General features: G+C 53.5%; 1 protein-coding gene across 1 annotated transcript; it reads left to right on the top strand.

Annotated features, from left to right (window-relative positions):
- The first annotated feature begins 478 nt into the window (after positions 1-478).
- Positions 479-12,694, top strand: LOC119093805 (U4/U6.U5 tri-snRNP-associated protein 2-like). Its single transcript, XM_037216818.1, has 13 exons — positions 479-575; positions 2,430-2,582; positions 3,355-3,468; positions 4,312-4,487; positions 4,789-4,892; positions 5,981-6,102; positions 6,321-6,421; positions 7,137-7,219; positions 7,542-7,644; positions 8,349-8,540; positions 10,264-10,404; positions 11,725-11,811; positions 12,274-12,694. Exons 1-13 carry the CDS (start codon positions 479-481, stop codon positions 12,310-12,312), a joined length of 1,512 nt encoding a protein of 503 aa, XP_037072713.1. The 3' UTR covers positions 12,313-12,694.
- The last annotated feature ends 1,292 nt before the right edge of the window (positions 12,695-13,986 follow it).

The raw sequence follows: 13,986 nt of genomic DNA, 5'->3' as shown, positions 1-13,986 counted from the left end.
AAGAAACTGCGTCTGTTTAGGGCCTAAGGGGCATAGCTCCATGCTTGCCCCATCTCACGCCCCCCGCTCTGGATCCGCCCCTATGCGTGGACTTACTCAGAAGCCGGCCATTGTATAAACCACGACGTACCGTTATCAACGCAGCAACAACCGTTCTATGCACGTGTATCTATGACTCGATTTACACGCGTTCAAACCGAGGAGTCCGACGGAAGTTCCCTCATCGCACAGCATCACACCAAGAAAAATAGCGACCAAGTTTCTAAATATGGACGCAAAATGCGTTTAGTTTGCAACAACTGCGCCATGTTTGAACCATTCGTGTAGCAATTGTTGATGTTGCCGCAGCTGCATAGACCTTGACGACCTGGCAGGTGCCGGCTTCGTTGGTGCCGCTCGTTGCTATTAAACGTTGCCGTAAGGTACCTCTTTAAAGCAAGGCTTACGTCTAAGCGGTAACCTGTGACGGGTTTTGAAAATGGAGAATAAGGACAACAGTTCTGAGCCGCTGCCAAAGAAGCAGAAGTTGGAGGACGTTGAGGAACCCGATGAAGTTGAATCATCTGTCGCCAAAAGTAAGAGTCCCTTGTGACGTTCGAAAGCAACATAAGTTGCGCTAACATTTAAGTACATGGAGGGAGGCTTACATACTAGCCTTAAAATGCTGCTATAAGTGCAACTTGACTAAGGACCAGTCTGTAAGAAGTGTAGGATATTCCAGGAGACCAGCAACACTGTGTGAACAAGTCTAGAGCACATGTGCGGTACATCTGAGTGTGGCATGCAGCCAGTACTGACTTCAGCTCATGAGGAACCTCTGTTTTAAGTAACGAGCATGCTGCAAGTTGTGGTCACATTCATTTGGTATGTGACCACAAAAATTGTGGTCACATACCAAATGAATGTGACCACAATTTTTGTAAATCAATCAAAGTGATACGTCAGATTGTGTATGTGAACTGAGAGTGGCACAAGGGTATGCCAGGCATCTCATAAGGTGACCCAGGCATTTGGAGAGGTGACATATTTCTTGCAAGTTTGGGCTACTTGCAAGGTTGTAATGTGCTCTTCAATGACAACTTTGCAGCATTTGAGGTTTTTAAACTTTGAATTCCATTACATATGGTAACCCTTTTTTAATGGAGTACCCATGGTGGTGATAAAAGTAAGTCCATTTGGTGGTTTTTCTCCATCTTGGTATAAAAGAGGTCCTCAGCATAGTTTCTAGCATTAGCCTGCAATTTGCTGTTATTGAATTCCCATCATTTATCCTCATATCCATTTCCACAACCTTCTGCTCTATGCATGGAAACTGGCTCTACTGTTCCAGACACTTCTATAGTTAGGACACTCAAAACAACCATATTGCAACATGGTCTCAAGCTGCAAACATGAAGAACATGACAGACTGAACAAACTAAGTGCCCCTTGGCCAGCAGTGCATAATGAGAGTAGAGCATTCATTTTTCTTGGAATAAGAGGGGCGATTTAGTATTCAGCAGAGCCCACATCATATACCTGCCCAGACACAGTGTGGTCAGTTAAATGTTAAGAGTGCTTCAACATAAGTAGTGTCTTTAAGTAGTTAAATAAATGAATATGTCAAGCAGCATGCAGAGTTGTATTACTATAGTGATGTGAAATACTTTGATTCCCTCTTGACATAGGCCTAGAATATAAAAAAATGTTTGGTGCTATTCAATTTATACCAGTGAGCATTTTTCCTCTTGCTTGAGCATGGTGTGCTACATATGCTGTGAAATAAAAGGTCCAGCATTGGGTGAAGCCAAAAAACACTGCTCCTGCCAGCTTTTAGCTTCTTGGAAACATATAGGAAGAAACATTGAATTGAATTAAATTCAATCATCCAGATTTGATAGAATTTAAGTTGATCTTCATTTAGAATTAAATGAAAGTTGTCTGTCTCCAGCTGATGGCCCCCTCCAACTAACACCGATTTCCTTGGCAGTGCCCTTCCCCCGATTGTGTTTGGTATGCCAGTGGTGTGCACGGTCATTTGTTCTCAACTCCAACATTAAAAACTTGCTTGAACATTCAAGGAATGCCTGGGGCTTTGGCTGAACTCAGTAATGGTGCCTGTGACCCTGGTTATGCTCACTCCTGTTGTAGGATGTTCTCTTAGTGCACTCAACCAAAGAATTAGGCATTGTGGCCATTTATGTGATTAGGTACTTAATGGTCTTTTCCTTGAATATGCTCAGAGTGCTCAGAATGTACTCAGAGTGCTCAACTTGCTCAGAAGGTGCTCAGTGAAACATCTGGTGACAATTTGGTCATTCATTGTAAAGTGATGACTGGGCATGACTTTAGGTTTGTGTATGCTTAATGCCTAAGTTTGTTTATAACAGAGTGCTTCTTGATGAGTATGTTGAGTGAGTGACACACAATGCTTCATGGCTGTGTTTCAGAGAAAACACCAGAAACGAAGCTGGCGAAAGAATGCCCATATTTGGACACTATCAACAGAAACGTGCTTGATTTTGATTTTGAAAAGCTCTGCTCGGTATCTTTGTCAAGAATCAATGTATATGCTTGTTTGGTGTGTGGGAAGTACTTTCAAGGTGAGTGTGCCTTTTTTCGTTATGCAGTGCTGGTAACGTGACAGGTGTTGTGACCTCAATCAGGCACATGTCATAACGAGCGTTGTCATGGGGATAAGCGCAGGCGGTCGTGTGCTCGTTCGTCTGTTCAAATGTATAATCGACGCCGTCGAGTTGTCATGCGGACAACGGACGTCGATTCGCGGCGTTGCTAGGCCGCTTTTGTTTTCAACTGACGCCGCTGCCTTGGTCGTTGATCCTCGTGTGTTGTCCACTGACGCCGTTGCCCCAGTCGTTGATCCTTGTGTGTTGTCCACCAACGCTGGTGCCCGTGTCGTCGATCCTCGTGTGTTATCCACTGACGTTGCCCGTGTCGCTCGATCCTCGTGTGTTGTCCACTGACGCCGTTGCCCGTGTCGTCGATCCTCGTGTGTTATCCACTGACGTTGCCCGTGTCGTCGATCCTCGTGTGTTGTCAACTGACGCCGTTGCCCGTGTCGTTCGATCCTCGTGTGTTGTCCACTGACGCCGTCGTCCGTGTCGTCGATCCTCTTGTGTTATCCACTGACGTTGCCCGTGTCGTCGATCCTCGTGTGTTGTCAACTGACGCCGTTGCCCGTGTCGTTCGATCTTCGTGTGTTGTCCAGTGAACCTGGTGCCCATGTCGTTGATCGTGTGTTATCCACTGACGTTGCCCGTGTCATTGATTCCCGTGTGTTATCTGCTGACGCGGTGCCCGTGTTGTTCGATCCTCATGTGTTGCCCACTGACACCGTTGGCCGTGTTTCGCCAGGCCGCGGGCAGAGCACGCACGCCTACACGCACAGCGTGAGCGAGGGCCACCACGTGTTCCTCAACCTGCAAACACTGCGATTCTACTGCCTGCCGGACCAATACGAGATCATCGGTGATAATTTAATTAAATAAGAAGCCGGGGACGAGACACGCGGCCGGTGATAATTATCATCGGGGAACTGCTGGTTGGCGGACCAGCGGAGGGCGTAATTTAATGCAGGACAGCCCGGAGCAGGGCGGTTCGTAGACAGGGGACAGTGCAGATAATTTACGGAGATGGCGACTGATGTTACGTTAGTGTTTGGGCCATGGAGAAAGCGGGACATATGGTGTCGCGTGATGTTTTGGCCTCTGTGGGAAGCTCACTGCCTACCGTGGTCTATCGTGTACTGCTTTGAGACGATTGTAGTTGAGGCGTTGCCTCTTTGTGACGACTTTAAGCTGCTCACACATCCCTTAAAATATACTTACGGCGACAAATGTTCGTTCCCATATTTTAGTTATATTCATTTATCTTAATTATATTTTAGATGCTTTTATATAATGTATGTTATATTTTATATTTGTTTGTGTATATTGTATTTATTTATTCACATTACTACATATATATATATATATATATATATATATATATATATATATATATATATATATCAGCCATCTTCCTCCTGGCTAGGATACTGCTTTCATGAAGGATTTCTTGTTCATCCCAGTTACGCGCACTATAAAGTCTATAAGCCATTGGGCCGGAATGAACTGGAGAGAATTTAACCTAGGAATAAAGTGACCGCTCGAAATCTTGCACCTTCGGGGACATACGGTAGCAGCCTGACCGCGTGTCAGTCACCCTACCGCTTGGCAGCCCGCCAGAGCGCAGCACACATGCTCGCCCCCTCCGCGCCTTCCACTGGACGGCGCGTCTCGGTGCGTCTGTGACCGCGGTGCGAGTCGGCAGACTCGTCGCTGGAGGACATCAAGTACGTGCTGAACCCGACCTTCGAGGCGGCCGCCATCTCCAAGCTGGACTCGCAGACCAAGCTGTCGCGCGCCTACGACGGCTCCAACTACATGCCCGGCACGGTCGGCCTCAACAACATCAAGGCCAACGACTACTGTAACGTCATCTTCCAGGTGCGCGTCGGCGTGGGCGGAGCCGCGGCAGCTGACGGCGGCGAGGGCGGAGCGCCGGGCAGAGACGACTTCGGCACGGGAATGAGACGCGTCTAATCCCAGTCGCGTGTCGTTGCTTGTCGTGCTGCTCTGGGGACTGATCCCATGTGGTCAACCCATGATCCCATGTGTACTGTTTATCCCATGATCTGGTCCATTCATGATTGATCCCATCCCATGATCCCATGTTTGTGATCCCATGATCCCGTGTCTACCCGCCTGCGGTCCGCCCCGGACTGAGAGCTGTTCCACGCACCTTCAGGCGCTGTCCAACGTGGTGCCGATCCGTGACTACTTCCTCAACGAGTCCAACTACAACTGGATGAAGCCGCCGCCGGGCGACAACATGTTCTTGCTGGTGCAGAGGTCAGTCGGTGTCGCGGTCCGGTCGCCGGGTCACGGGGGCCCCGCCTAGGCCTGATTCCCGGTCAGCTGAGGTCACGGGGGCGCAGCCGAGGCCAGACTCCCGGTCAGCTGAGTTCACGGGGGTGCGGCCGGGCCAGACTCCCGGTCAGCTGAGGTCACGGGGGTGAGGCCGGGGCCAGACTCCCGGTCGGCTGGGGTCACGGGGGTGAGGCCGGGGCCAAACTCCCGGTCAGCTGAGGTCGCGGGGGTGCGGCTGGAGCCAAACTCCCGGTCAGCGGAGGTCACGGGGGTGAGGCCGGGGCCAGACTCCATGTCAGCTAAAGGCGCACGCTCGAAGAGCGAAGGACGAACAAGGGAGGTGGATGTTCAGTGGATGACAATGAACGGGGATTAGCTTTGGGCTAGCTTGGGAAGACCCGAAAGAGAGCCAGCATGCGCCGGTCTTTGGCCTTCCGTCGCGCTTGTTGTTACGCCGTCACGCCTCTTGTCATGCCGTCACGTCTGTTATCACGCCGTCACGTCTGTTGTCAAGCCGTCACGCCTGTCCTCATGCCGTCACGCCTGTCCTCATGCCGTCACGCCTGTCCTCATGCCGTCACGCCTGTCCTCATGCCGTCACGCCTGTCCTCATGCCGTCACGCCTGTCCTCATGCCGTCACGCCTGTCCTCATGCCGTCACGCCTGTCCTCATGCCGTCACGCCTGTCCTCATGCCGTCACGCCTGTCCTCATGCCGTCACGCCTGTCCTCATGCCGTCACGCTTGTTTTCGTGCCTTCACGCCTGTTGTCACGCCGTGACACGTGTTGGGACGTGGTGTGAGCCAGCTGATACAGGCGTCCACGTCGGCATCCTGCGCGCAGCACACGGCTATGCACGCTACCCAGCCCGCCCCGGCACCTGCCCGTGGCTGATGGCAAGCCATAGACCTGACAAATGTAAGCCCGGCTCCGCTGCCCTCCAGACCTGCCGTGTGTAAGCCCAGGTCCGCTGCCCTCCAGACCTGCTGTGTGTAAGCCCGGCTCCGCCCCTCCCCCCCCCCCCCCCCCTCCAGACTGGCCGTGTGTAAGCTAGAGCCACCTGTCGGCAGATTCGGTGAGCTGGTACGCAAGCTGTGGAATCCGCGCAACTTCAAGGCGCACGTCTCGCCGCACGAGATGCTACAGGCTGTGGTGCTCTGCAGCAAGAAGCGCTTCCAGTTCACCGACCAGGGTAGGCCTAGCGCTGTGGCGTGGCGTGATATGATTGGTTGCCCGGTGACCGTGTGGTGGCGGGCTCGAGACTGGCTGCCGGTTTTTTTTGGAGGGGGGAGTTGGTTTCACGCGCTACAGTCGGTGTAAGAGACTGCCACGCTGGTGTGATGTGCGTCGTTGGCCGGGCGGTGCGGACCTCCGCACCCGTCCCTCTGAGGCGGCCGCCCTGGCCGACAGGCGACCCGGTCACCTTCCTTTCGTGGTTCCTAAACGCGCTGCACATGGCGCTGGGCGGCACGAAGAAGCGCGGCTCGTCCATCGTCTACAAGACGTTCCAGGTGAGGGCCGGCTCGGCGCGGCCGTCAGCGGGGCTGCACAAGGCGCAGCTCCAAGTGAGCGAACCCGAGGATGTTCTGATGAGCTCCGTGCCGGCTCCAACATGTGCCGGACTTTTGTTTGCATCACCTGCGGCGTGTTGTAACCTCGTCAGCGCAAGATCGTAAGCGGAATGTGGATGCTGGTGTTTGTTTGTATAATAACGTCTTCATTATTCGTGCGTCGTTATTTGTATGTTCCGTTTGATGGGGCTGTCTCATTGTGGCGTCATGGGGGGCCTGAATGATCTGGTCTGTGGTTTGATCTGGTCTGTACTCTGATCTGGCCTGTAGTCTGATCTGGTATGTGGTCTGATCTGGTCTGTGGTCTGATCTGGCCTATAGTCTGATGTGGTATGTAGCCTGATGTAGTCAGTGGTCTGATCTGGTCTGTGGTCTGATCTGGTCTGTGGTCTGGTCTGGCAATTGGTCTGATCTGGGCACTGGTCTGATCTATGGTCTAATCTGATCTGTGGTCTGATCCGGTCTGTGGTCTGATCTGGTCTGTGGTCTGGTCTAGTAATTGGTCTGATCTCTGGCCTGATCTAGTAATTGGTCTGATCTGGTCCGTTGTCTGGTCCGTGGTCTGGCCTGGTCTGCTGTCCGATGTGTGGACTGATCAGCGCCACGGTCCGGAGCTGGGCGGCCTGGAGCTGACGCCCCGCTCGGCCTGCCGCAGGGCCGCATGCGGATGTACAGCCGCAAGATGCCGCCGACGGAGCTGACACCCGAGCAGAAGCGGGAGCTGCTCTCCTCGCCAGAGTGAGTCGACACACACACGCCGCTCGAAGGGGCACCCGGAATATGTCTCGCTACCGATAGACAGCATAAACAGAAGAGACAGCAGAGATAGACAGCAGAGACGGACGGCAGAGATTAGCAGATTAGATGACCGACCAATGGCTGTAACTTGGAGCATTGAGAACGGTACGCGTCTGTGCTGATGACAGCCTGCCGTCGATTACGGCACGCATCCGTGCTGCTGGTGGCCTGTCGTCGAGTACAGTACACGCTCATCCACGATCGCAATATGATGTACTGGACACGGACAGTGCTGTGACGTGGGGAGGCGTGTGCGCCGCAGGTACCAGGAGGTGCTGGAGGAGACGCCGTTCCTGTACCTGATGGCCGACCTGCCTCCCCCGCCCCTCTTTAAGGATGAGCTCAAGGAGAACATCATTCCCCAGGTGAGTGCGGTAGTCACGTCCGCCACGCTTCGGGCTACAGGGAGAGAGAGCCAGCCGTTTAATTCCCATGTATTGCGCAAGCATTTCACGACCCCATTCCAACGAACGGCGTGAGCTATGTTTCCTTCTGATGACATTTGCACTGATGGGCGTGAGTGTAGCACTGGTGTGTGTGGATGTAGCCACGGCCGACGTGCTATGCAGGACAAGTCGGGATAGAAGTGGCGTATTCATGACGTTATTTCTCAACCTGGCATGTGCCAAGGTTGGCCATGCACGACCGGAGTGACACAAATGTATTTTATTTCTACCAAGTTCATGGACATGTTTCCACCAGTTCTCATTCGTTACACCCAACATTGCAGTTGATTTACCCTCAATAAGGAAGAGATTATATTTTGGCATGGAAGTGATCTTTTGCGAGGAATAGGGAATAGTGATATGACCTATAACAACGAACAAAAGGCTTTGGGAACCAATTGTTGCAGCAATGTGTGCCATGCTTCTGTGCAATCAGATGTTCGGTTTTCGGGGAAAATAGGTCACGCATGGATCCCTTATAATCGGAGGTCATACATTGGCCCGTTATGGTGGATAGGCCATTCACTGACGTACACCTTCACCTATCGTAAGGCAAGGCGTCGTCGCCCGCACAAACCTACCCTCGACCGAGACTAAATGCTAGTTTTCGCTTCGGCCGACAGGTGTCGCTATTCACCATACTGAACAAGTTCAACGGGCGCGAGGAGCGCGAGTACAAGACATACAAGGAGGAGATCGTCAAGCGGTTCGAGCTGACGCGCCTGCCGCCTTACCTCATCCTCTGCATCAAGCGCTTCACCAAAAACACCTTCTTCATCGAGAAAAACCCGACCATTGTCAACTTCCCCATCAAGGTGGGCTGCGCTCGTGGCGTGCTGTTGCACTGGCTGCGCTTGAAATGGTAGGCGAAAAATAGGGCCCTCTCAAGCATGATAAGCTCGGTTTGATGCAACGTGTGTTATGGCGCTTAAGGTCATCGAAGCTGTACATAATGGTCAAGGTTGCTGATTCACTTACCTGTTAATGGGGGTGGCGGTAGCGTAGTGGTTAGCATGCATGCGTTAACTGCGTAGTGGTTAACGTGTCTGCGTTAGCCACTACGCTCTGGGAAACCAGGGGTACGGGGTTCGATTCCCCGCGGTGCCCGCCCTTCCTGTCAGGGTGAGAGGCGGCGACGCCATATAGCCCCAGCAGCTGAGTGCGTCGTAAGACCCCAATGACACACACATTTCCCTGTTAGTGGGGTGAAGTGGATGCTCTGTGGCTCTACATACCCCAAAACCTGAAACGTCGGCGAACATAATCTTCATGCTGAAAGTGGGGGGACTGGCCACAACATGAGGTGGACGTACAAGGATGGACATATGATGGTTCAGGCAGATGACTACGGTCAAATGCATCCAGGCATCTACATGCTTGGACATGCCGAAAAATATAAGCATTGTTGAAGCCGTGGTAGGTTACCAGCGGGCGTGTCTTGCTCATCTGTTTGTCTCTGCAAGATGTAACACGCATGAGAGCTAGCACAGCAGTGCGCCTGAAATGATGTAACATGCATGAAAGCCAAACAGCAGTGTGGCCGAAATAACTTAACATGCATGAAAGCCAACACAGCAGTGGGGCTGAAATGATATAACACGCATGAAAGCTAACACAGCAGTGGGGCTGAAATGATGTAACATGCATGAAAGCCAAGACGGCATTGTGGCTGAAATAACATAACACGCATGAAAGCCAACACAGCAGTGGGGCTGCAATGATATAACACGCATGAAAGCCAGCACAGCAGTGGGGCTGAAATGATACAACACATGAAAGCTAACACAGCAGTGGGGCTGAAATGGAATGAAATGCATGAAAGCCAGCACAGCAGCAGCCCTGGAGTCGGGCATCTCGTGATCAGCGCTTCGTCTCACTGTTTTAACCGGCGTAGGTGTAACCGGCGGCGGTACCTATGACTCAGGTGACGTCACACATCACGAGCGCGCAACACGCCGCTTACACGAGAGGACTGCCCCGCACTGATGTCCGTTGTTCTCGGTATATTGCTTTGGCAGTTTTGCAGCCTGCTTGCCCGAAGCAACGACGTGAACTTTGAAAACAACTGACCGATTTGCCGTGTATGTTCTCTGCAGCCAGGCAGTGAAACAATGACTGTGCCATTTGTTGATCTTTTTGACAGCCTCGTCGCATCCGTGTGACCCAGGCACATGTCGATGCCCTCGTCTGGCTTCTGATCAAGCATGTTTATCCCTGCAGGAACCCTGTGCTATCGTGTTACAGGTGACCGAGAGTTTTGCAGATTCTCTTTGTAGCGCGGTCTTGGGTTCGATTCTCGTTCCGGGACCTTTTGCTGTCCCTGGTGTTCTGTATGGAGTGACGATGCTAGCGGCTGTGGTCTATACATTCGACGCCTAACCCAGCAGTACCTTGTTGCAACTCCCTGCAAAGCAATGATTTTGATTGGTAAAGATTGCTGATTCTTGACCAGTTCAGGGTAGGTGAACATGCAGTGACCCCGGGGCGATCTCTGTGACCCCTGTGCAGTCGATTAACCTCGCTGTGTCACTGTCGCAGTCGATTGACCTGGCCGAGTACCTGGCGCCGGACTGTGCGGCCGCCGCCGGCAACACCGTGTATGACCTGCTGACCAACATCGTGCACGACGGAGAGCCCGGTGCCGGCAAGGGGACCTACCGCTGCCACACACTGCACAGGGTAGGTCATCACTACCTGCAGGCCTGCTACACACTGCACAGGGTAGGTCATCACTGCCTGCTGGTCTGCCACACACTGCACAGGGTAGGTCATCACTACCTGCTGGTCTGCCACACACTGCACAGGGTAGGTCATCACTGCCTGCTGGCCTGCCACACACTGCACGGGGTAGGTCATCACTGCCTGCTGGCCTGCCACACACTGCACGGGGTAGGTCATCACTGCCTGCTGGCCTGCCACACACTGCACAGGGTAGGTCATCACTGCCTGCTGGCCTGCCACACACTGCACATGGTCAGTCCACACTGTCTGCTGGCCTGCAGCACACTGCACAGGGTCAGTCCACACTGTCTGCTGGCCTGCAGCACACTGCACAGGGTCAGTCCACACTGCCTGCTGGCCTGCAGCACACTGCACATGGTCAGTCCACACTGCCTGCTGGCCTGCAGCACACTGCACAGGGTCAGTCCACACCGCCTGTTGGTCTGCAGCACACTGCACATGGTCAGTCCACACTGCCTGTTGGTCTGCAGCACACTGCACAGGGTAGGGCATCACTACCTGCTGGCCTGCCACACACTGCACAGGGTCAGTCCACACCGCCTGCTGGTCTGCCAGTGTACGCAGGCTCACAGGGGTGTAGGGCCAGTCCTGACTGCACAGTCGCGTGTCACACGCCGCAGGATCGGCTGACGTGGCCTGCACGCGCGAAACGCTTCACGGGGTCAGTGAACACGGCCTGCTGGTGTCACGCCACACGGAACCAGCGAACACCGCGGCTCACGCAGCGCACTGTACACGATCAGTCAGCGACGGCTGCCTGAGTCGACCAAACGCCCCACTCTGGGGCAGCCAACACCGCGTGCCAGTGCCACTCACGGCACAGTGTCAGCGAACCCCAGCTGCCGGTGTCATTGCGCCCATCGGGACAGGTAGCAGCTGAAACTACGCGCTGTGATGACGCGCGGAGTCCGTGTCACGATCATGGGACGGCGTGCAGTGGCGTCAAGATGCGTGGAAGTTGGTTGGGCTAGGTTTGTGCAACATTGTCCGGGCAGAAAAGTTTTAGCACAAAAGAAACTTAAGATATCATTCAGTGGATATGAAATGATAGGACGGCAAAAGTGCCCTCTTGAAGGCGCGTGTGCTTTGCCCCCGACGGCTCTTCATCACGAATTATCTTTATACCCCCCCCCCCCCCCCCCCCCACACACACACCGTCACACCGTCACTCAGTACCCCGTGACTTGGATGCAGCTGGTCTCGGCCGCCGCGGCAGGCGGATCCCGGCGTTCACTGCCCCCTCCCCTCGCCTCCCAGGGCACGGGCAAGTGGCACGAGCTGCAGGACCTGCACGTGCGGGACATCCTGCCGCAGATGATCACCCTGACCGAGGCCTACATCCAGGTGAGGTCCGCCTTCCCCGGCCGGCCGGTGCAGCCGCGCGCTCTCCTCCACTGACAGCATCGGGTGGTGACGACGGGGATGTCCTCGACCGAGATCTCGGGGTGTATGCACATACTCCGTTTCCTAGCAGCGTGTGTACGAGGCGTCAGCGCAGACCAAGTCGGGCACGAGCCACTTCCTGAATCACACTGCTGCTTTTCGCGCATGTTCTATTTTCTTCTTATTTGGTTATTGACGTGCGTTTTGATGCGAAGGTGGTATGCCGAGTTACGTCTTGGCGAACCGAACATGTTTGCACCCGCGCGATACACGTAGGCTGTTGATGGAGGTAGGTTTGAAGCTTCAACTTACCTTAAACTAACGCCACTGTATCGATGCCGAGAACATTTCGTGGCCTGAGCTTACCAGATTTTCAGGCATTAACTAGCAAAGCGCAGTGGTGACTTGGGACCCCTTCGCCAGATCTACGCGCTGCGGGAAACCACGTCGGAGGCGACGTGACGTCATCTTGACGTCATCCGCTGCCTCCTCGGGTAGTCGATCTGCAGCAGGCCGCCGGCAAACTCGCACTGTGTCGTCATGAGTATCATCCACCGCCGCGCAAGCGAACGGCGGTGGCGAACCACATACAGACGCCGACACAGGGGAGCGGCAGCGGTGGGTCTTCTGCTGTCGCCGCCGCGGGCGCCTGCTCTTCTGCTCGCTGCCGGCCGGTGCGGGCGGGCGTGAGGCCCGCGTGTCACCGTGACCTCGGCACAGACACCTGTGCGCCAAGGCGCAGACGCGGCGGGCTGATGAACCAACCATCGCGTGTCTTAGTTGCGCGTGTTTTGTAATGCGGCACGTGTCATGACGTGATCCAATACAGTTGTATTGCTCTGTCGCGTGGTGTTTGAGTTGTTTCCGGACACAGAGAATGATCTCCGTAGAAGGGGCTGACTCAGCCAAAGATCGTTGTTTCAGAGGTCATACAGTTTGCAAAACTTTGGATTTTTCCCTATAGGTGAAGCAACTCGCAAGAAGTGTGTTTATGGAAAATTGAAGCATCCTTTTTTAACGGATTTTGAACCTCGTTTATTTTTGTTTTGGGGGGTCCGCGTTCGAAATGCGCTAAACGGGCAAGGGGCCGCGAAGTGTAGGGCGAGGTGGAAACCGCCGACCATCATCCTTCAGAGAGGGGTCACGAACTTGGCCTGCAAACAACCAACGGGGTCTGAAATGATGGAAAGTCAGTGACAATATCAAGGTATTTGCATTCCGCACAGGTCACTGAAGCTTCTGCAACTGACAAGTGCGCTGGGAGGTCTCAGCGCCCTCGAGAGTGGGAGGTGCTGCATCGCCTCCGAAGGTTGGTCATGTGAGGAGGTCCGCGAGGTTTCCCAAAGTGATGATTTCGGTGTGCGCAGGTCTTCCAGCACAGCACGTCCCGTGCGTTGTGGGGAAAAATCGCGCCATGTTGTGCCACACACCCGCAACTAAGTTTGCAAAGCGACCCGTCTGGGTCCGCATGCAGCACATGTGTGTCAAAGGCGCAGCTTCAGTACACGTGGGCACGGCACCTCGTCCAAGTCTTGGGACATGGCTTCTCCAGAGCGATGCCCAGGCCGAAGCCGACAGCCTCCTCTTGACTCTGCGAAAGTGACGTTTTCATGTCATGCCTCATAAGATACCCTCTGAGATAATCTTGAACCAGCTGATGCGAGTTGTCGCAAAGGCAACAAAATACGAACTCGCAAGCAAAACAAAAGAAACAAAAGAAAAGAAAACATACGTTGGGCGCGAGTTCGTGAACGGAATGCATACGAGGATAGCAAGCAGAGTGAGAACGAGGGCAACTCCACGCTGGAGATCCAGGGCTGGTGTGTGCCGTTCCGAAGCGCGCCTGTTCGCTTTTCAGACAATATTGGTAATGCATTCATAGTTCTGTAACGGCCTGGCGTTTAAAAAATCCCGACTAAAAAAAACTGAGCTTTTACTCTGCTCTGTCTAAAAACCGCGCAGTTGAATTCTGAACGTAAGACATCTCCATGCTGACAGTTTCAGTGAAATTAGAAATAAAGGGTGCTATTTTGGCCTCTCTACCTGTCGATTTGTACTGGAATGGCCCACCTATTTCTAGTTATGCTTTGCATGATTGCCCTCGACACGAAATACAAAACTATGCATATTAACCAG

The sequence above is a fragment of the Pollicipes pollicipes genome, unplaced genomic scaffold (genome assembly GCF_011947565.3).
Source record: "Pollicipes pollicipes isolate AB1234 unplaced genomic scaffold, Ppol_2.1 Scaffold_1600;HRSCAF=1878_pilon_pilon_pilon, whole genome shotgun sequence".
NCBI lineage: Eukaryota > Metazoa > Arthropoda > Thecostraca > Pollicipedomorpha > Pollicipedidae > Pollicipes > Pollicipes pollicipes.
This window is presented reverse-complemented; position numbering and strand designations above follow the sequence as displayed.